The 23872-nt window shown below is 41.2% G+C and overlaps 1 protein-coding gene across 1 annotated transcript in view; it reads right to left on the bottom strand.

The window, feature by feature from the left end:
• The window catches only part of Col19a1 (collagen, type XIX, alpha 1), a 223976-nt gene that overhangs the window by 81852 nt on the left and 118252 nt on the right, over positions 1 to 23872 (bottom strand). The window contains exon 13 of the mRNA XM_013032266.1: positions 16130 to 16183. Within this exon, the coding sequence (XP_012887720.1) occupies positions 16130 to 16183 (54 nt within the window). The remainder of the gene's footprint in view (positions 1 to 16129; positions 16184 to 23872) is intronic.

The raw sequence follows: 23872 nt of genomic DNA, 5'->3' as shown, positions 1-23872 counted from the left end.
GATGGTGGGTGTGTGTGTGTGTGTGTGTGTGTGTGTGTGTGTGTGTGTGTGTGTGTGTGTGTGGTATGTGCCAGTACTGAGGACTGGGCACTGTCTCTTAGCCTTTTCCACTTGAGAGGCTGGTGCTCTACCAGCTCCACTTCTGGCTTTTTGTGAGTTAATGGGAGATAAGTCTCACAAATCTTTCTATCTGGGCTGGCTTCAAGCTGTTATCCTCTGACCCCAGCCTCCTGAGTAGGTAGGATTACAAGTGTGAGCCACTGGCACCTGACTTCAGAGGGAATTTTTCTAATGTGAGTTTCTTTGAGCTGGCTCATGCTCACTTCTAGAACATTCTCAGTGACTGGCGATGCTCGTTTGAGGAAGAAACTTGGCCGGGCTCCACTCAGTGCCTGTCCTGCTCTGCCACCACATCACCTCAATGCTGTGCACCCACCCATGCCCCCAGTTTCTTGATACCCTGTCTTCCAGCTCTTCCCTCATTTAATTGAAGTTTCTCCTGCCAGGTGCCTGTGGTTCCTAGCTGTAATTCTAACTTCTGAGGATCACAGCTGGAAGCCAGCCCAGGCAAGAAAGTCTGTGAGATGCTTCTCTCCAGTTAACCACCAGCAAGCCCAAAGTGGAGCTGTTGCTCAAGGGGTAGCATGCCAGCCTTAAGTAGCAAAAACAGCTAAGGGGCAGTGTCTGGGTCCTGATAGCTGAGTGACTTAACTACTGAGGAGAGGGAAGGGGAACACTTAGGTGACGCGAACTCTCTTTAGATGAAGTGTTTGTGTGGTGCACTTCTAAATGTGTAGATACACACATGCACACACACACACATCTATACATCTGCACAGCCTAAGGCATAATTTTTCTCTACTTTACTGAGGTTTACAATTAAATACAATAGTTATAAACAGAAACCCTTGGAGTTAAAAATATAATATAAACTGAGGGGATGGATGGGCTGGGAAATGCAGGATGATGGAAAGGTGACATTGATCAAGATGCATGTGTACAAAGGCTCATTCCTAAGGTAGTTTCCTTCTCATTCAAGTAGCTTACGCAGTAAGACAAATCATCAGGAGCATCTAGAAACTGTCTGTGAATGTGGCGGGTATCAACAGAGCCTTCTCTAGCTATAGTAAGAGAGTAGAGACAAGAACAACCAATGTTACAATAAACCTCCACTGCTTCCTGTACCTCCTGACACTGCTCCTCTTGACATGAAAGAAAATACATTTATATAAAATCTCTGGAACCCACACATTTGTCTGCTAAATGTATTTGTATAAAATAGTGATTCAGCTTTATAATTCAAATAATTGTATCCATGATAAAGAAAACTATATACCCTTATTTATTTCCTGAGCCCATCTTCTGAAATGCATGTTTTGATGGAGTACAATTTCAATTTGAACCATGTTATTTTTAAAAGCTTCCTTTGAATAAATTTTCATTTCAGCTAAGATTGGACAAATGTCTCACAATTATCTTCCCAGCAAAATTAAGAAATGTAGGTGGTGTGCACAGGTGCTTGTGCATGATTTGATTATCAGGTGAGGAGTGCACAACCCCAGAGAAGATAGGGGCCTAGCCGGGGCTGTCCTTCTCCACTCTGCTAAGGTTTAGCGATACTTTGAACAAAAACACAGGTAAAATCATCAGACTCTAAGGTGGCATAAAGCTAGGTGCTATTTCATTGGAAAACAGGAATTCAAATTCTTTACAAACAATGACAGAATAATTCCCAAATGATACCTGAGATGAGGGAGGGACATCCAGAAGATAAAGCTTACCAGGTCTTCTCCTACTCTCAGACTGAAGAAAGTGACAGCATAAGAGGGTGGCACAAAGAGGATGTTGCCCTGGAGGAGCACTCCCTAAATCACAGGGAGGACTCGGCTCAGGCACAGGGAAGACTTGGCTCAAGCACATGGGAGGACTTGGCTCAAGAACAGAGAGGACTTGGCTCAAGCATAGGGAGAACTTGGCTCAAGCCCAGGGAGGACTTGGTTCAAGCACAGGGAGGACTTGGTTCAAGCACATGGGAGGACTTGGTTCAATCATAAGAAGGACTTGGTTCAATCACAGGGAGGACTTGGCTCAAGCACAGGGAGGACTTGGTTCAATCACAGAGAGGTCTTGGCTCAAGCACAGGGAGAACTTGGCTCAAGCACAGGGAGGACTTGGATCAATCACAGGGAGCACTTGGCTCAGGGACAGGGAGCACTTGGCTCAAGCACAGGGAGGACTTGGCTCAAGCACAGGGAGGACTTGGCTCAAGCACAGGGAGGACTTGGTTCAAGCACAGGGAGGACTTGGCTCAAGCACAGGGAGGACTTGGCTCAAGCACAGGGAGGACTTGGTTCAATCACAGAGAGGTCTTGGCTCAAGCACAGGGAGAACTTGGCTCAAGCACATGGGAGGACTTGGTTCAATCACAGGGAGGACTTGGTTCAATCACAAGGAGGGCCTGGCTCAAGGACAGGGAGGACTTGGCTCAAGCACATGGGAGGATTTGGTTCAAGCACAGAGAGAACTAGGCTCAAGTACATGGGAGGACTTGGTTTAATCACAGGAAGGACTTGGCTCAAGCATAGGGAGGCCTTGGGTCAAGCACATAGGAGGACTTGGTTCAATCACAGGGAGGACTTGGCTCAAGCACAGGGCGGACTTGTTTCAAACACAGGGAGGAGTTCATTCAATTACAGGAAGGCCTTGGTGCAAGCAGAGAGAGGACGTGTTTCAAGCACATGGGAGGACTTGGCTCAAGCACAGGGAGGACCTGGCTCAAGCACAGAGGAGGATTTATATCAGCAGCAACATGCCACCCCAGCGCTAGGGATGTCAGGCCAACAGCTCAGCCTCAGGCACAGTAGAAGTTCATCATCTGGGGTGCGGGAGACTTTGCACATTTTATTATTTACTCACTTTATTATGTCCTCCATGAGGCCACTGCACCTAACCCAATCCTGACCCTCCAAAGGGCCTGGGAAAGAAGTTACTTCAGAGGGGCTTGCAAGTCATAGGACAGGACAGAGACTTGAGAAATCAAGATCTGATTAACCTAGTGAAGGGGAGCTTCAGTGAAATTATTTATTTTTGAAATATCAGAAAGACTGACATATTTGAAGGAATGTGTGTAGGTAACCAGGAACTAACGGAAGATGATGAATACATGAAAAGTAGAGCTTGGGTTAACATACCAGCACAGCAAGAGAAAACTAAGGATCAAGGATCAGAAGCCAATGTTAAGTAAGTTCTAGAACCCTCGTCTATGCTGTCCTAGAGCTGGGAACACTAAACTGGGAACAAATGGCTCATGCCTGCCACCCCAGCAACTCAGGAGGCTGAGATCTGGGAACTGAAGGTTGAAGCCAGCCTGGTGCCTCACAGCAATCACAATTCACTTATGCTCAGCCGGGTTTATCCCAGGTAAAGGCCACTCACAGTAGCACAGGAGCAGCTACCAAGAGTAACATCAGTTAAGCCCAACAGAAGGAAAGGAAGTCCAATGAAATTATAAACAATCAACTAAGGGATTGGAGAATGAACACTGAAAACCAAGCAGGTAAAGAAATCCATACAAGATCTAAAACAAAGCTCCAACAAAGAATCTGAAGCCATTAAATCTGACCAATTAGAAGGAAACTAAATAAAAAACAAAGTAGAAAGTCTTGACAGTAGGGTAGACCATACAGAAGATAGAAACTCTGGGATGGAAGACAGCCTAGATATTATAGAGAAAGAACAGACAAGTATTCAAGACAAATCCAAGAAATATGATAGATCTATTCAACATTTAGAAGACACAATTAGAAGGCCTAATTTAAGGCTAATGGGTATAGAGGAGGGCCTAAAGACAGAAGTTAAAAGTCTAGGAAATTTGGGGCTGGGAAGGTGGCTCAGTGGTAGAGTGCTTGCCTTGCATGCATGAGGCCCTGGGTTCGATTCCTCTGCACCACATAAGCAAAAAGAAAAAAGGCGGAAGTGGCGCTGTGGCTCAAGTGGTAGAGTGCTAGCCTTGAGCTGAAGAGCTGAGGGACAGCACCCAGGCCCAGAGTTCAGGCCCCACAACCGGATCCCCCTCCAAAAAAAAAAAAGTCTAGGAAATTTATTTAACAGGATCCTAGCAGAGAACTTCCCAAACTTGCAAAGAGATAGGCCAATTAAGATACAAGAAGCCTTTAGAACCCCAAATAGACCAAACCAGAATAGGACATCCATCCCACTGTCACATTGTAATCCGCACAGGATCAAATAAGACCAAGGAAAGGATCCTTAAACCTGTAAGGGGGAAAAGATCAATCACCTATAGAGGGAAACCAATTAGAATAACGTTAGATTTCTCAGCAGAGACAATGAAAGCATGAAGAGCCTGGAATGATGTATGCCATGTGCTAAAGAAAAACAACTATCAAGTAAGAATACTGTACCCAGGTAAACTCTCCTTCATAACAGGACAAATAAAAACCTTCCATAGCAAAGAAAAATTGAAATATATCTTCACCAAACCAGCCCTACAAAAGATACTTAATAGATGTCCTACACATAGAAAACCAACAAGAGCACAATAAAGACAAAGAAACATTCCCCCAACAGAGAATCCAAGAATCATAACAAGAACCCAGTTGGCACACCCCCAAGAAAGTGGATAACATGGCAGGAATTACCACATACATCAGACCTAACTCTCAATATTAATGGAATTAACTCTCCAATTAAGTGACATAGACTGTCAAATTGGATCAAACTGCAAGATCCTTCTATCTTATGCTTTCAAGAGACACAACTTGCCCACAAAAACAAACATATTCTGAAAGTGAAAGGCTGGAATAAAAGCTACCAAGCAAACGGCACCAATAAACAGGTGGGAGTTGCAATCCTAATATCATATAAAATAGACTTCAAATTAAAATTAGCGAGAAGAGATAAAGAAGGTCACTACATGCTAACTAAGGGAACTCTCATTCAGGAGGATATTACAATTGTAAATATCTATTGACCAAACAATGGAACACCCAATTTATCCAAGAAGTACTACTTTCCCTAAAATTTCACATAGGTCCAAAGACATTAATTGTTGGGAACTTTAATACACCACTATCCCTGCTGGATAGATCAACCTGAAAAAAACTCAATGAAGAAACTTTGGATTTAAACAACTGCATAGATCAACTAGACTTAACAGACATCTACCAAATACTTCACCCAGCAGCATCAGAATACACATTCTTCTCAGCAGCACACAGAACTTTCTCCAAACTAGACCACATTTTAGGTCATAAAGCAAATTTTTCCAAATTCAGAAACACTGAAATTCTGCCCTCCATTCTCTAAGACCACAAAGGAATAAAATTAGAATTAAACACCAAAAGCCAACAAAGAAAGTCATGTAACACATGGAGGCTGAGCAACACAACTGTTGAACCACCAGTGGGTCATTGAAGAGATTAGAAAGGATATTTGAATGTTCATGATATTTAACAAAAATGAACACACAAATTTCCAGCTCCTCTGAGACAGAGCAAATGCAGTATTCAGAGGCACGTTTATAGCTCTGAGTTCCTACATTAACAAACTGGAGAGATCTGAAAGCAACAATTTAATGAGCATCTGAAGCTCCTTGAAAAAGAGCAACAAGGGTTGAGAAGGTGGCTCAGTCATAGAGCACTTGCCTTGCATGCTCGAGGCCCTGGGTTCGATTCCTCAGCACCACATAAGCAAAAGAAAAAAGCTGGAAGTGGCGCTGTGGCTCAAGTGGTAGAGCGCTAGCCTTGAACTGAAGTGCTGAGGGACAGTGCTCAGGCCCAGAGTTCAGGCCCCACGACCGACCCCCCCAGAAAAAGAGCAACAAGCTACACCCCAATGCAGTAGATGGAAACAAATAATTAAAACTAAATCAGAACTAAATGAATTAAAGTCCAAAAAACCCATAGAAAGAATCAACAAAATAAAGAGTTCGGTTCTTCTGAAAAATTAACAAACTTGACAGACCCTTAGCAAATCTTATTAGAAAAAGAAGAAAACACACCCAAATAAACAAACTCAGAGATGAGAATGGAAACATCACCACAGATACAACCAAGATCCAGAACATTATAAGGGAATACTTCTCAAACCTTTATGCTAATGTTAGAGAATCTGGAAGAAGTGGATGAATTTCTAGCAAATATCCATACGCCCAAACTAAACCAAGATGATTTAAACCAACTAAAAAGACCCATATCAAGCATCAAAATAGGAACAATAAGAGACCTCCCACCCAAGAAAAGCCTAGGACCAGATGGATTTACAGTTGAATTCTACAAGGCCTTCAAAGCAGAACTCATGCCAATACTCCTCCAACTCTTCAATGAAATTGAAAGAGAAAGTTCACAAATTCTTTCTATGAAGCCATCATAACCCTCCTCCCAAAACCAGGCAGGGATTCATAAAAAAAAAAACAGACCCTTTTGGTGAACATGGATGAAAAACTTCTCAACAAAATTTTGGCCAATCGACTTCAACAACTCGTCAAAAAAAATCATACACCATGATCAAACAGGATTCATTTCAAGGATGCAAAGCTGGTTCAATATACCCAAATCAATTAATATAATTCATCACATCAACAAGAGCAAGGATAAGAACCACATGAGTATATCAATAGATGCTGAAAAAGCATTTGACCAGATCCAACATCCTTTTACATTGAAAGCTCTGGAAAAACTAGGAATCCATGCAACATTCCTCAATATAATAAAGGATATGTACAACAAACCTACAGCCAACATTATACTTAATGGTGAAAAACTAAAGCCATTTCCTCTAAATTCAGGAATGAGACAAGGATGTCCACTCTCTCCACTTCTCTTCAGTTTAGTATTAGAATGTCTTGCTAGAGCAATAAAACAAGATGCAAACATAGAGGGGATCCAAATAGGGAAAGATGAAGTGAAACTCTCCCTCTTTGCAGATGACATGATCTTGTATTTAAAGAACCCTCTGGACTCACTCCCAAATTACTCCAGCTGATCTGAAACTGTGGCAAAGTAGCAGGGTATAAAATTAACCCTCAAAAACCAATGGCTTTTCTGTATGCCAACAATGAGAAGAGTACGGCTGAAAAAAAATCAGGAAAGCAACTCCTTTTGTAACAGCCCCACAAAAATAAAATACCTAGGAGTTAACAAAAGCAGAGAAGGATCTCTATGATGAAAACTTTAAAAACCTGAAAAAGGAAATTAAATCAGAACTAAGGAATTGGAAAAAGTTCCCATGCTCCTGGAATGGAAGTATTAACATCATGAAAATGGCAATACTACCAAAGACTATCTACAAATTCAATGTGATACCTATCAATATTCCAACCTCATTTTTCAATGAAATAGAAGAAGCAACCCAAAAAATTCATATGGGACAATAAAAGACCCAAACAGCAAAATTAACCCTTAGCAGAAAGAACAGTGCTGGAGGAAAAGCAATACCAAATTCCAAACTCTATTACAAAGGCTAGTAATCAAAACAGCTTGGTACTGGCACGAGAACAGACCTGAGGACCAATGGAATAGAACTGAAGACCCAGAAATGAACCCACAGACCTATAGCCACCTAGTCTTCAATAAGGGAGCTAAAAAAATAAAATGGAAGAAAGACAGTCTCTTCAGTAAATGTGCTGCAAAAATTGGTTAAACACCTGTAGAAAACTAAAGCTAGATCCTTAAATATCACCCTGCACCAGAATCAACTCTACTGGTTCCTGTTGTTCAGGATAGATGCCTAGAAGTGGAATGACTGGGTCATAAGGGAGGTCAATATTTAGCTTTCTGAGGACCCTCCAGACTGCTTTCCAAAGTGGTTGTATAAGTTTACATTCCCACCAGCAGTAATAGGGTTCCTCTTTCTCCGCATCCCCTCCAGCATTTGTCATTGGCTGACTTGTGGATGTTGGCCATTCTGACTGGGGTAAGGTGGTATCTCAGTGTTGTCTTGAGTTCCCTGTATATACTGGATATTAACCCCTTGTCTGATATATTGCTGGTAAATATTTTTTCCCAATTAGTTGGTTGTCTTTCTAGCTTGGTTGCGATAGTTTTAGCTGTGCAAAAGCTTTTTATTTTAAGGTAGTCCCATTTGTCGAGTCTCTCTCCAATTTGTTGTGACCCTGGGACTCTGTTCAGGAAGTTCCTTCCTGTGCCTATAAGTTCAAGTGTCTCTCCTATTCTGTCCTGCAGTAGTTTCAGAGATTCAGGTTTAATGTTATGGTTAATCCATTTAGAGTTGATGTTGGTGCATAGTGATAGGCTGGGGTCCACTTTTAGTCTTCTGCATGTGGCTGCCCAGTTTTCCCAGCACCAATGGTTGAAGAGGCTGTGTTTCTTCCATTGTATGTCTTTGGCTCCTTTGTTGAATATCAGCTGACTGTAGGCCTGTGGATTTATTTCTGGATCTTCTATTCTATTCCATTGATCTTCGGGTCGGTTTTTGTGCCAGTACCATGCTGTCTTTGTTATTATAGCTGTATAGTAGAGTTTAAAGTTTGGCATGGATATCCCTCCCATGTTGTCTTTATTCCCTAGAATTGTTTTGCTATTCTAGGTCTTTTGTTGTTCCATATGAATTTTTGGACTGTTTTCTGTATTTCAGAGATGTACATCATTGGGATTTTAATAGGAATTGCACTGAATTTGTATATTAATTTTGGCAGTATTGCCATTTCCACTATATTAAGTCTGCCTATCCAAGAGCATGGGAGGTCTTTCCATTTCCTAGTATCTTCTGTAATTTCTTTAACTTTTTATACTTTACATTAAATAGTTCTTTTACATCTTTGGTTGGGTTAATTCCTAAATATTTTATTTTTTGGGAGGTTATTGTGAATGGGGTTGCTCCCTTTGTTTCCCTTTCTGCTTGTACATTGTCAGTGTGCAGGAAGGCAACTGATTTTTGTGGGTTGATTTTGTATCCTGCTACTTTGCCGAAGTGATTTATGATTTCTAAGAGTTTGGGGATGGAGTTTTTGGGATCGTGAAGGTATAGTATCATGTCGTCTGCAAAAAGGGATAGTTTAACTTCTTCTTTCCCTATGCGGATCCCTTTAATGTCTTTTTCTTGCCTTACTGCCCTGGCTAAGGGTTCCAGGACTATATTGAAGAGGAGTGGAGACAGTGGGCATCCTTTCCTTGTTCCTGATTTTAAGAGAATTGATTGTAGCTTTTCCCCATTAAGTGTAATATTGGCTATTGGACTGTTGTAAATGGCTTTATTGTTTTAAGAAATGTTTCTTCTATTCTTATTTTCTCCAGAGCTTTTAGCATGAATGAATGTTGGATTTTTATCAAAGGCCTTTTCTGCATCTATGGAGATAATCATGTGGTTCTTGACCTTGGCTCTGTTGATGTGTTGGATTACATTTATTGACTTATGTATGTTAAACCATCCCTGCATCTCTGGGATGAAGCCTACCTGCTTGTAGTGTATGATTTTTTTTATGTGTTTCTGGATTCTGTTAGCTAGAATCTTGTTAAGGATCTTTGCATCTGTGTTCATCAAGGAAACTGGCCTGTAATTCTCTTTTTTGGTTGGGTCTTTACCTGGTTTGGGGATGAGTGTGATATTGGCTTTGTAGAATGAGTTTGGGATAGCTCCATCCTTCTCTGTTTCTCTAAAGAGCTTGAGTATGGGTATAAGCTCTTCTTTAAAGGGCTTATAGAATTCTGCTGTGAATCCATCTGGTCCTGGGCTTTTTTTTGTTGGAAGACTTCTGATTGCTTCCTGTATCTCGTTGTAGGATATTGGCTTATTTAATTGATTTACTTCTTCTTTGCTCAGTTTGGGCAACTTGTATTTCTTTAAAAAAATGCATCCATTTCTGCCAGGTTTTCTTTCTTTAGAGAGTATAACTTTTGAAAGTAGTCTGTTAAGATTGGTTGGATATCTTGGGTACGTGTTGTGATTTTGCCCATGGCATCCCTAATCCTGTTAATATGGGTTTCCTCTCTTCTTTTTTTAATTAATCTTGCCAATGTTCCATCAATTTTATTCATTTTTTCAAAGAACCAGCTTTTTGTTTGGTTAATTCTGGCTATGGTTCTCCAATTCTCTAATTCATTAATCTCCACTCTTAAGTTTGGTTATCTGGATCCATCTAGTAACTTTAGGTTCTATTTTTTCATGTTTTTCTAGCTGTTTTATTTGCAACATGAGATTATTTACTTGGTCTGTCTCCATTCTCTTGATGTGGGCACTGAGGGCAATAAATTTGCCCCTCAGGACCGCTTTTGCTGTATCCCACAAGTTTCTTTGTGAGGTGTTTTCATCTTCATTCAGTTGTAGGAAATTTTTTATTTCTTCTTTGATCTCTTCTGTTACCCAGGCATTGCTTAGAAGTGTGCTGTTCAATTTTCATGTATTAGAGTAATTTCTGCTGTATGCTTTGTTATTGAGAGCTAGTTTGATTCCACTGTGGTCAGATAGGATACAGGGGATTATGTCGATCCCTTTGTATTTGCTTAAGTTCCTTGCATGAACTATGATATGGTCTATTTTGGAGAAAGTTCCATGAGCTGCTGAGAAGAATGTGTACTGTGTTGTTTTAGGGTGAAATACTCGGTAGATGTCAGTTAATTCTGCTTGAAGTATGGCCTCACTTAATTCTGTAGCTTCTTTGCCAATCCTCTGGTTGGTAGACCTGTGCTTTGGTGAGAGTGGGGTGTTAAAGTCTCCTAGTATTATCATATTGGGACTTATTTTATTCTGTAAGTTGGAGAGTATTTGCTTAACATATCTGGGTGCACCAATGTTTGGGAAATGTAAGTTGATGAGGGTAATATCCTCCTCTTGGATTGTTCCCTGTATTAATATGTAGTGTCTGTCCTTGTCTTTTTGTATTGATTTTAATGAAAAGTTTATTTTGCCAGATATCAGGATTGCTACACCTGCCTTCTTACTGGGGGCATTTGACTGGTAGATCCTTTTCCAAGCCTTTACTCTGAGTTTTTTTGTATGATTGGCTGAGAGGTGGGTCTCCTGAAAGCAACAGATGGATGGGTCATGTTTTCTGATCCAATCTGCAGTTCTTTTTCTTTTGATTGGGGAATTAAGCCGATTAATATTGAGATAGTATAAAGAGATGCATTGTGGTCCCTGTCATTCCCTGTTTTCCTCAGTTTTTCTTTTCCTTTCCTCCTGTGGTTGCTCATTTAGACTTCTATTAATACCTGTCTGGGTGCAGGTCCCAGTTCCTGGTTGCTTTCTTCAGGTTGTGCTCCCCCTCTTAGTATTCTTTATAATGCTGGCTTAATTTTTATGTATTCATTTAGTTTTTCAGCTCTCCATCGAATGTGAATGCTAGCTTTGTCGGGTATATCAGTCTGGGTTGGAAGTTATTGGCTCTCAGGGCTCGTATGGTACTTTCCCAGGCCTTTCTTGCATTCAGTGTTTGTGTGGAGAGATCTGCCGTGATTCTAATTTTTTCCCATTGTAATATAGCTCCTTCTTCATTTTTGCTGCATGCAAGATTGTTTCCTTATTATTCAGATCTATCATTTTTACTATAATGTGTCTAGAAGTGTTTCTCCTGGCCTCTGCTTGTTAGGTGTTCTACATGCTTCCGATTATCTTGTTGAATAGGTGTTGCATTCCCTTGCTTTGATATTCCTCACCTCATCCACTCCAATTATACGAAGGTTAAATTTCTTGGCACTATCTGCTTGCTCTTGAATTTCCCTTTGGCATAATTTAAGTGGTTTTTCCATATCTGTCATTTTTTGGTCCAGTTGGTGTATTCTGTCTTCTGTATCTGACACTCTACATTCCATTTCATTCACTCTGTTAATTGTGGCTTCCATTGTGGTTTGCATGGAGGAAATGGACTCATTTATAGATTTGATGTTGGTTCTCAAAGTACTGATCTCACCTCTTAATGAGGTATGTACTGCCTCTATTTTGGCATTTATCTCACTTCTTAGTGAGGTATGTACTGCCTCTACTTTTGCATGTACCTTGTATTTGAGATCCTGCATCTCTTTCGATAGTTCGTCCCTGTGTTCTTTCAATTTCTGGTCTATTTTTTGCTTTATTTCTTGAGTCACTGCCTCCAGCATCCCTTGGATGTAGCTTCTGTCTTCCACTCCTGTCTTGCTCCCACTGGGGCTCTTCCCTGGGTGGCTGCTGGCTATTGGGGATAGCTTGCTATCCTGGGTGTTGAAAAACCTTGTAATTTTTTCTCTGTGATTTTCACATGGGAGTTCAGGGATTATTGGAGACTAATCTGAAATTTTGTTTTGGTCAATAGGTGTCTGTCTTTACTTGGTTGCTGTTTCTGTGTTAGTAGAGAGAGTCTGTACCTGCTCTCGGTTCTGCTGGGGGCCAACCTTCAGCTGCTGGTCTGACCCACATAGGGTTCTCGGCTCTCTGCTGTAGATCAGCAGAGAGGCAGTTCCCGCCTTTGGAAGGGTTGAGCAGCCTAGACTGCTCCTGTTTGCTCCTACAGGTGCTCTTGGCAAGATTGGATGTGCCCGATGCACTCTCCCAGATGCTGGAGTCTGCTATAGGTTCCTGATGGTTTGGTTTTTTTGGGGGGAGGGGTGGTTGTGGGCTTGAACTCTGGGCTTGGGCGATGTCCCTCAGCTCATCAGCTCAAGGCTGCCATCCTACCATTTGAGCCACAGCATCACTTCTGGCCCTTTCTGCTTATGTGGTGTTGAGGAATCAGATCCAGGGCCTCATGCACCCAAGACAAGCACTCCATTGCTGAGCCACCTTACCAGCCTGAGCTCCTGCCTATTATCAGGTGCTGGCGGCCTGTTTTGTCCAATTCCCAGCCTAGAATGTATGGGTCAGGTTCTGGTGGGGTTTGGGCTTCTCTTGTCCTGAGCCCCTGGGTCTTTTGCTGTCACAGGTGTGCTTCCGAGGGGGTGCAATTCCCTGTTTTTCTCCCCTCTGCTGAGGCTTATGCTCAGCTTTTGACTTCAGTTGGGAGAAGTTGGTTGTACTGCTCAGGCACCGGATCCCCAGGCCTGGTCCTGGCCCCCGGCCTGGGGCTCACCGGTTGGAACTGTGCTGCTGTGTATCCTGCCTAGGTTGCGTAGCCTGGGGGACACAGTTCAAATTTCTTCCACTGTTGGGTGTCTTGACCCAGGGGCACTGTTCCTGGGTTGGGCATTTAAGCTCCCTTCCAGGGGCGCTTTTGCTCTAGCCTGGCCAGCTGAGTGTGCTCCACGGGCTGGTGGAGCTCTCGAACAGTTCCCAGTTTTAGTGGGTTCTGTGGTCCAGGTGTTGGGGTAGTGGGTCTGGGTCAGGGTCTTGGGATTCCCACCAGCTCTGGTCTCCCTTGAGGGATACACTGTCCCCTGCAGGGTACTCACCCTGGAGGTAATTGTTTCTGTGTGATGTAGGTCGTCGGTTGCTGTTGCAATAATCAAAGTTTAGTTGAGGTGGTTGCGGGCTGGGCTGGGCCGTGGTGGCTCTGTGTCTCTTCTGTTGGTTGAAGCTGTTTGCCACAGGATGGGCCTCCGGCCTCTGCCTGAGGTGTGGGGTAGGGGCCTCCGTGCAGGTTCTGAGCACTGGGGTTTGTCTCTGTTTGTGCTCTCCAGCTCAGCACACATTCCTTTCAGGTCTTCTGCTCTGGTGTTCTCAGGGCGTCCCGTGTAGCTCTGGGGTTCCTGTCATGGGGCCGAGTTCCCAGCTCAGAGGTTTCTCTGTTCGTCGCGATTGGCGGGTCTGACACCCGTACCTCAGGCGGCTTCTGAGCGGGTTATCTGCAGACAGCCCCCTGTGTCTCTGGGACTCTGGCAGACTCCGTGCAGGTTCTGAGCACTGGAGTTTGTCTCTGTTTGCGCTCTCCGGATCAGTACCCATTCCTTGCAGGTCTTCTGCTCTGGTGTTCTGTGGGCATCCCATGTAGTTCTGGGGTTCCCGCAGTGGGGTCGAGTGGTTTTGGCAGGATGGAGCCTCTCTGCTTGGATGGAGAGTGAGGGGTGGGGGCGGAATCTTTGTGCAAGCTTCTGGCTAGGAGGTTTCTCCATTCCTCACGATCAGCTGGTCTGACACTGGTACCTCAGGCGCTTCTGCCGGTTATCTACAGACAATCCCCTGTGTCTCTGGGGCTCCGGCAGCCCCTGCCAGGCTGGCTGGCCATGGCTTGGCGCACTGTCAAGTGGCCAGTAAAAGTTGGGGGGGGGTCTTCGCGCTCCTCTGTTCTGAAATTCTTCTTTTTCTCTTTCTTTTTTGTTATTTTCCACCTCCTATTTTTCTCTGAGTGTTTGTCTTTTTGTTGTTGTAGGTCTCTTGGGGAGATTAAGTATTGGAACTCAAACTCTATTTTTGGTTGGGGAGAGCTGTGGCATTTCCCTACTGCCCCGTCGCTATCTTGGTCCCCCCTCACCTGGAATTTTCTTTAAAAAGACCCAGAAACACAACAAATCAAAGAAAGATTGGACAAAAGGGATTGCATGAAACTTCACAGCTTCTATATGGCAAAGGACATAGCTAGCAAGATCAATAGAAGCCCATGGATTAGGAGAAGATCTTCACTAGACATACAACAGACAAGGGCCTTATATCTAAAATATACTTAGAACTCAAAAATTAAATCCCTCAACAACAAATCCTCAAAGAAACAACTGCTCGATTAATAAGTGAGCTAAAGACTTAAAGAGAAACTTCTCTGAGGAGGAAGTAAGTATGGCCAATAGACACATAAAGAAATGCTTGACTTCTCTAGCCATAAAAGAAATGCAAATCAAGACACATTGAGATTCCACCTCACCCCAGTTCGAATGGCTATAATCAAAAAAATCTAATAATAACAGATACTGGAGGGGATGTGGCCAAAAGGAAACTCTACTGCATGTTGGTGGGAATGTAACCTTGTTTAACCACTTTAGAAAATAGTGGTTCCTCAAAAGATTCCACATTGAGCTCCCCTATGACCCAGCAATACCACTTTTGGGCATTTACCCAAATGATCCCAAACAAGGTCATACTAAAGCTACTACCACAACTATTTTTAACACAGTATTATTTACCATAGCTGAGATATGGAACCAACCCAGATGCCCCTCAGTAGATGAATGGATCAAGAAAATGTCACACACACACACACACACACACACACACACACACACACACACACACACACTGAAATTCTATGCCTCCATCAGAAAGAATGACACCAACCCATTTGTTAGGAAATGAAAAGACTTGGAAAAATTACATAAAGTGAAGTAAGCCAGTCCCAAAGAAACATGGGTCCCATAGTTTGCCTTATTTGTAATAACTAGTATATGTCTAGGACAAGAAGAAAAGGTCAAAAGCTATTTACATATGACCATATAAGATGATGCTAAGCAAAATGAACCCCAAAGAAAAGGACACAAGTGGTTTTATCTTTCTTGCTGTTATTTTTAATGCATTTATAATGAACTATGTGATTTTTTTTGTATGTTCTTCCCCCATGGTATAACTCATTTTCACTGTATTTGATTCCCATGCCCTGCATCTTGTATATACATTTTTCTAATTTGGAAGGGGAAGGAAAATAACAAAATGCTGAAATAAGGATACAGGTTGACCCATTGTAACAATGAGAGGCACAAGACACTATGTTCAAAACAAACTTTACAACTTCCGAGGTGGAGGGGACTTAGAGAGGAGTTGGGGAGGTGGACAGTGAAGGGATGGTAGAGGAAAAACAAAGGAGGTAACAATGCTGGATAGGAAATGTACTCATTACCTTACTCATGTAACTATAACCCTGCTGTATAGTACTTTTTACAATAAAAAATATATACAAAAAAGAGTAACATCAGGAATTGGTCCAAGAATGTGGTTAATACCCTTGATTCTTACAGAACTCATGAGCAAGCTGGACTCCCAGAGATACTAATTAATGTAAGGTCAGAAATGGAAACATGACCTGAGTGTCCTCAGCCACATTTGGGCTGGTTGACTCCACCAGGAGCTACCTACACACCCCTGCTGTCAACCTTGAAAAGGTATAGGCTGCCTGTCAAATACCTCATCTCGAAGTCCAGCCCAGGAGTAGTTGGTGCTCCCCACAGACCTATCTACTGGCTATAATTACTTATTTAATTATTAGTGTTCTGAAATGAACAAGTCCTGAGTAGTTAGTCATGCCTGTGAGTTGTTCCAGACTTACCCTCTGACCTTCTTCCCCAGGGGGGCCTTGGGGGCCTCGAAGCCCCTCGGAAACCTAGAAGAGAAGACATTCGTTAGTAGATTGCTCAAGTGCCCTGCCTCAGAAAGAATGCTCCCGTTTAAACCCAACTTGCTTACAGGTGAGCAGGCACTGGTGAGGCTGAGCTAGGCACTGTGTTAATAGTGGTCTCTATTTCTCAGAATTGAGCCTTTCCTCTGGTGACATTTGGTGTGTATGTGTGTTTTAGTAACTCATGTTTAAAAACACTTAAAGAGCTGTCAGCTGTTGGATGAACATCAGAAATGGCATGCACAAATCTGACTATTCATGAAATCATCATTGTTTTCCTAAGGGCAAGAAGGAAGAGTTGAATCTGGAGCCAAGAACCCATCAGCCTCATGAAAAGTGGCAGTCTGTGACTATACTATATTAACACTTGGTATACTTGGAATTAGCCATTTTTCTGATAAACATTAGGTACTAACCATCCTAAAGTTAGTCTAATTAGTCAATTTTCCTTGATTATACATCTTACGAAGTGATTTCTTTAACTACAGACATGACTATTTTTTCATTCCACTGTTTTTATTCCTGTCTTCATCCAGTAAAACACAGACTCTGTGTGCCTCTGTGCCATGAAGTTGTTCCAAAGTAGATAAAAATTTGGCAAAAGTCGATATAATGCAGAAATGTTCAATTTTATTTGGAATGTGTTCAACAGGCTAAAAATTATTTTGAGTTAAACAGAAAAAAGCTATAAGTGGAAGTGTGGTTCAAGTGGAAGATTGCCAGCCTTAAGGGAAAATTTTAAGCAAGATCGTGAGGCCCTAAGTTCAAGCCTCAATACTGGCACACACACAAATAATGCATTTGTGAAGATCTTTTATGTATAAAGTCTAAGGAGTGAGACAGGGAATTAATTTTCATGTACAAATCAACTAGCATTCATTAATTCTGCGTGCTCACAGGATTAATCCCAATCACTTTTGCTAAATAGAGGACCCAGTCAGGAGCTGGATAGAAAACTGGCAATATTTGAGATCGTGATGGAATCACTGGCTGCGGGGATCATCCAGAACCTGGTGCTCACCTGGCTATCTGCCTGTGGTTTTGCTGTGATGCTGGTTGCCCAACCCAACCCCTGGGAGGCTCGTCCTGCCTTCAGTGGCTTCTCCAGCCCCAGAGCAGTTTTTAATGGTCTTTATTGATCATTAGTTGACATTTATGAAGAAAGTGTTTTCTTTGGGTCCAGATGTGGGGCCTGAACTCTGGGCCTGGGCGCTGTCCCTCAGCTCTTCAGCTCAAGGCTAGCACTCTACCACTTGAGCCACAGCACCACTTCTGGCTTTTTTCTTTTTGCTTATGTGGTGCTGAGGAATCGAACCCAGGGCCTCAGGCATGCAAGGCCAGTGCTCTACCTCTGAGCCACCTTCCCATCCCTGAACAAAGTTTTAATACTGATAGTAAAGCAGATCAATCAATGATTCAGATACAATATTCTCCCAAACTAAGAAATTGTAATTTGAGGATTGTAATTTCAAATTGCAATTTGTAATTTATTATTTACAACTACCAAGGTCAAATCACTATTCTTTGCATTTCAAGAGGTCGGATAATGGGTTTATGTGTCACTTGCTATGCAGATTACAGCTATAGGTAAACTGCAGCACATCTAAATTAAATGTGGGTAGAGCTGAGCATTGTCACAACTCTTCTAAGGTTCTTCTTCCTCTGATGTGTGAGCCTCACCCTGTGTAGCTCACACCTTCTGCCTCAGGTGACTGTGATTGGAGGAGAGAGTGCTTTCCTTAACCCTGCCTCACTTCTAGTGAGCACCTGCAGATCAGACCACAAAGATCCAGTCTGAGCTGGGGCAGGGCAACATTGGGTATCCCACCTCTACTAACCTTCAGGTCTTTAAACAACAGATCCAAATTCTCTATATAAAGGAAAGCACACAGTATGTTTTCCTAAATCCCACTTATTTTGCTTGACATGATGTTCTCCAGTTCCACTCATTTTCCTGAAAATACTGGATCCATTCCTCTCCATGGCTGTGTAATGCTCCTTCCTGCACACACATTTCCTATTCCTTTCATGGGCCCACGGGCCCTGAAGCTGCTCTCATAACCTGGCTGCTGTAAACACGTGTGCAGGTGTCTCATCGTGTGCTGACCCGATCCCTTTGGTACAAATCCCACGAAGTATCTTTGCCCAGGAGTGTCCATGCACGCGGTGTTTCTACTTTCAAATTTTGATGAACCTCGATGCTGCCTTCTAGTGTCTACCCTGTCTGGCTTTGCACTAACTGTGCATGAGGCTCCTCAGCCCCCCACACCATGGGACCCCACTGCTGCTGCTTCAGTACTGTGTATTTCACAGATTCGTTTGGGGAGTTATATGCACTGGGTTTAGTTCTAGCAGGTTCTATGTGCCTAGGGAGTTACACATTTATTCTAGATTTTCCACTTGATTAGAATACATTTTTTGGAATATTTCTTAATCATCTGCTGGACTTTAGTGATGCCTACTAATACCCCCTTTTCAATTATAATTTTATGAAATTTGGGTCTTTTCCCTCTTTCTCTGATTAATTTGTCTACAGGTTAGCAGACCTTGACAATGATCAAGACACACTGAATTCATAAACTGCTTTGTTAAATGGCAACTCCTTTGTACAACAACTAAAGACCATATTATTTAAAAAAAGAAATAGTATTCATAACCATAAACTTTCTTATTCCAAACATTCTGGCAAGCTGTACTTTTCCCCTCCTTCCTCTCCTCCCTTTTTCCTCCCATCTCCTCCCCTCCTCACCCTTCTTTTTTTCTTTCCTTCCTTCCTTCCTTCCTTACTTCCTTCCTTCTTTCCTCCCTCCCTCATATCCTCCCTCCCTCATTTCATTTTCCCTTTCTCTTTTTCAATTATCATAACTTTTAATAAAACAATTTTATTTCTGAGGTTGATTATGTTTACCTTGTGCAGGAGAGAATGAGTTTCATGAAAGCAGGAAGTAGTTAGCTTTTGTTCCATTGTATCTCAGCACATAGGAAAGTCCCGAATACATAGTAGATGTTCAATACATAATGAATGAGTAAATGAAACCCACTCATTCTTGCTTGAATCACAACTTCAGAGACATGTGGAGAAGAACTAGACTATTGAGCTCCTTCTTACCATGAATCAATGGCCCTTTTCTACACACCAGCTACATTTGGTTAAGTATGAGTTATTAAAGAAACAGAAGCAAGGAGAAGAAGACCAGTTCAATGTGCCTATTGGTAATGAAGAACTAGAGCCATCCAGTTCAGTTAAGCATTGAACTACTTGAGTCTAACAGTTATGGGTTCAAACACAGCTTCAATCAGGCATGATTCTTTGATTAAAGAAGGGGAATCTTAGGGCTAGGAAGATGTCTTAGTAGTAGAATGCTTGCCTAGCATGCATGAAGCCCTGGATTTGATTCCTCAGTACCACATAAACAGAAGAAAAAAAACAGAAAAAAACCAGAACTAGAGCTGTGGCTCAAGTGGTAGAGTGCTAGCCTTGAGCAAAAGGAGCTCAAGGACAGTGCCCAGGCCCTGAGTTCAAGCCCCAGGATTGGCCAAAAAAATGAAAATGAAAAAGAAAAGAGAACTTTATGTCCAAAAAGAAGTCTTTTAAAAGTCTTTACCTGGTTTATATAACTTTAACTCTGCTGTGTATCATCTTTATAATAACAATACAAAATAAGTAAGAAAAATCAAAAGCAAGGGAACTTCATGTGCAGCTGTGTTTTCTCATCATAACATATGCTAATGGGCTGTTCTAGTCTAACCCATGTCCAAAATGACAAGAGCAACTTTCTTGCACTTCTGTCCACTTCAGCTCCTCAGATGGTAAGTGCCTTTGCCCAGGTTCCCTTATTCATGCTAGTGACGAGGCACAGCTACTTCATCAAGCCCTTAGAGCTTTCTTGGCCTACCTCATCTTTAACAGAAGGCTAAGGACAGCCATCATTATAAAGCCATGGCTTCTTCAGGGCTTGTGTTCACTCAACACTAAGGAAAGTACTTGGCATATATTACCTTCTGTCTGTCTTTCTCTCTCTCTCTTTCTGTGCCTGTACCAGAGCTTGAATTCAGAGCCCTTTGCTCTTTCCTGGCTTTTTCACTTAAGGTTGGCGTTGTACCATTTGAACCACACCTCTACTTCCAACGTTTTGCTGGTTAGTTGGAGAAAAGAACCACAGATTTGTCTGCCTAGCTGGCTTGCAATCCTCAGATCTCAGCCTCCTGAGTAGTTAGGACTAACAGCATGGGCCACCAGTGCTTGGCAAAAGTGGTTTTTTTCCTAGACAATAGTTTTCTTAAGTATCTTTGTAAACATGACATCTTATATATGATCTGTGCATATTCTTGTTGACTAAATTTGCCAAAGAATCCTATCTATTTTTCCACCCACTTTTACCCTTTAGTTAGTGTGCTACAAAAGTAACTGTAAATTAGTTTATTTCTTAAATTTTACAAGCCTACCGATTTATCACTTTTGTGAAAGAGAAGCTTGAGAATATATTCAGGATTTTCATGACATAAACATCTGCATACATCTGCTTAATATTTTTCCATCTTAATTTTGGATATTAAAAATGTTGATGAAGAATTTGGGTAGCAAGGGCTCATGCCTATAAACCTAGATACTCAGGAGGCTGAGACTTGAAGGATCATAATCAATGCCAGCTTGGCAGAATATTTTCCTGTACTCCATCTGCAAAATAATCAGCAAAAAGTAGAGCCGGAGGCATAGCTCAAGTGATAGAGTAATAGCCAGCAGGCTGCAACCCTAAAGTGAAATCCAAGAAATGCTAAAATAAGAGAGCTATAAAGTAAATTCATGAGGCTCTTACTTCCCTTGACGAGGATAAAGTAGGCAAAAAACAGTGTGAACAATCTAAACCATTTTAGGTTCTACTGAGTGATAGCTTCTACAGTGTGTTACATGTCACATCGCTCTCTGAGAACAATATCCTGATTACTTAAGAAAAGTTGGGTTTATCTTATGGAAACCAGTGTAAATATTTAACTGAGAATTTACTTAGAAGTAACTGGCTCCAAGCAGAATTTTGAATTGTTTAAAAAATATAGCAAGAAAGTTTAGTAGAGTTGGTAAGGTAGATAAATTACATTTGGAAACATTTTCATTTCTGATAAGATGCAAAATATATTCAAAACTTCTCATTCCAGGGAAGGAGCTAAAGTGAAATAGAGAAGTTTTGGTTGAAATTGTTATTTGTAATCCCTCTCCAGGAATGCTGCATTCCATACAAAACCTACTTGCCAAAAGTGTTATTCAGAAAGTATTATAATTATTGCTTTAGAATGCTTCCCAGGCTTGAAACATAAGATTAAGTTCAATTGGGGATAAATTCAACTACTATGTGATTTTTATTTTCTGTTTTACAAATAGAATGCACACAAAAAACTAAGAGACCTGTCTTTACACTTTTTTTATCATTGAGAATAAGAAAAACACATTTGATTAGGTTTGGAACATCAGAACAAAAATTTTATGTATATACTCAATTCTTCTGAAAATGAATTATCTAATTAAAGGAAAAAAGGTTGTTTTTTGTTTGTTTGCTTGTTTGTTTTTGGTACCAGGTTTGGAGCTTGAATTCAGGTCCTCATGCTCTCACTTGGGATTTTTTTTGCTCAATTTTGGAACTCTATCACTTGAGTCACATTGCTACTTCCAGCTTTTTCATGGTTAGTTGAAGCTGAGAGTCTAATGACTCATCTGCTTAGGTTGATTTTGAATCGTGGTTTTCAGATCTCAGCTTCCTTAGTAGCTAGGAGTACAGGCATGAGCCACCAGCCCAACTAGCATACCCTTTTGTTCACGTATCCTTAATGCCTTTTCACTGCACACTAACTAGCACTGTCTTGTATTTGTTAGGCACAGAGTGGATGGATGACTGCTAAGATTTAGATCTTTCACACTTTGCTTGATTTATCTACAGCCCTGATATATTAACTGCAATAACTACAGAAAATCCAGTTTAGATAATTATATTCTTCATTCACAAATCCCACTTGGTACTAAAATAATTCAAGATATTTTTACTTGTTATGGGCAGTACTGCAAAATCGATGTCATGTCTCCATTGGTAAACATTGACCCTTCATTAGAAGAAGAAATGCAGCCTGCATTCTGAAGTTTATATCACACTGGCAAAGATTAAGTATTAAATATTTACTTTTTAAAAACAAGACAACATAAATTAAACAAATAAAGTATCTATATAAATTATTAGTAAGAAATAGAGCCAATGAAATTATTTTAAATGCTTATTTTAAGTAATATAGTTTCACATCTGGTAATTTCTAATTTGCTTTCATTTATGTATCAGAAACACTTCATATTTTGATAATTTAAATTTTTAACTATTCTTGGCTGTGACAAACTGTACAAGTAAGTTTAATTTTAACTCTAACCTATTGACTGAAAAAGTTTGATTTCCATGTTCATTTGAGGTTCTGTTGACAAATAGAAAGTGGGAAAGTCATAGCCTGTCCACTCCACGTGTCATTTAATGATTTACCAGAGGGAGTAAATGACAAGGTCAGGATGTTTCTTTCTCTCTCTCCCTATTTTCCTTCCTTCCTTCCTTCCCTTCCTTCCTTTTCCTTTTTTTTCTTTCTTTTCCTTCCTTCCTCTTTCTTTCTGAAACAGCATTTTGAGGGCTCCAAATATCAGATGCTTCAGTTTTACATATCATGGCTCATTAACCATTAGCTGTATCCACCAACCAGGAGTCACAGAAGAGATTATGTAATGATAGTGCCACTCAATCAGAGATCAGAGATATCCCCCTCTCCTATCATAAAGTGTATCCATCAATCAGGAGGCACAGAAGAGATGATGTAATGGTAGTTCTACCCAATCAGAGTGCAGAGAGATTGCCACTGATCATGAAGTGTATCTGTCAATCAGGAGGCACAAAGACTGTGTAATGGAAGTTCTGTCTGGCCAGAACATGGGCACAAAACATGTCCTTTTCTTCTGCTTCCTTCTATGAAGAGATCCATGAAACAATGATTGACAGAATGTTGCTATTTCCTCTTGTGAGGAAACTGAGAGAAACAAGAATCTGAAGCCACAGACTTCTAAAAAGAAGTTTTCAGTTTGCCTAGAAACATAGCACAAGGTCCTACCAGGAAACAGTAGGCAGTAAGAAGATGACAAAGGGGTGGGAGGTAAACACAAAGTAAGTAGAAACAACAAAGAAAAAAATTTACAGTTTAGGAGGCTGCATTCAGGGGATCATAATTTGCAGCTAACCGAACCAGTTAAGTCCATTATCTCCAATTATCTATTTTCTGTCCAAGTGGGCCTTGCAATGTAGCCTTCCAGATCTCAGCCTCTTAAGTAGCTAGAATTACATGCAAAACCCACAAGTGCCAGATAAATATATTTTATTTTCAGTCTTTCATAGTAAAATTTGATTTTTTCTCTCATTTTAAAGTTTTATTTATAGTTTCTAAAACTCTGGATCCCATGCATTCAGTGGGCTCACAGGTGGTACTCTATCAGCTTTTATAACTAACAAAATAGTCATTTTTAAAAATGTTGCTGAGATTTAAATAAATCTGATAACTTTGTTTTTGATGGATACTATACTACAGGTCTTTTTTATGGTACCAGGGCTCGAAATCAGGGCCTAGGTACTGCTGCTGGGCTTTTCACTCAAGGCTGGAGCTCTC

The sequence above is a fragment of the Dipodomys ordii genome, unplaced genomic scaffold, assembly GCF_000151885.1.
Source record: "Dipodomys ordii isolate 6190 unplaced genomic scaffold, Dord_2.0 Scaffold152, whole genome shotgun sequence".
Classification (NCBI taxonomy): domain Eukaryota; kingdom Metazoa; phylum Chordata; class Mammalia; order Rodentia; family Heteromyidae; genus Dipodomys; species Dipodomys ordii.
The sequence above is the reverse complement of the archived record's forward strand: the minus strand, read 5'-3'. Positions and strand labels throughout refer to the sequence as shown.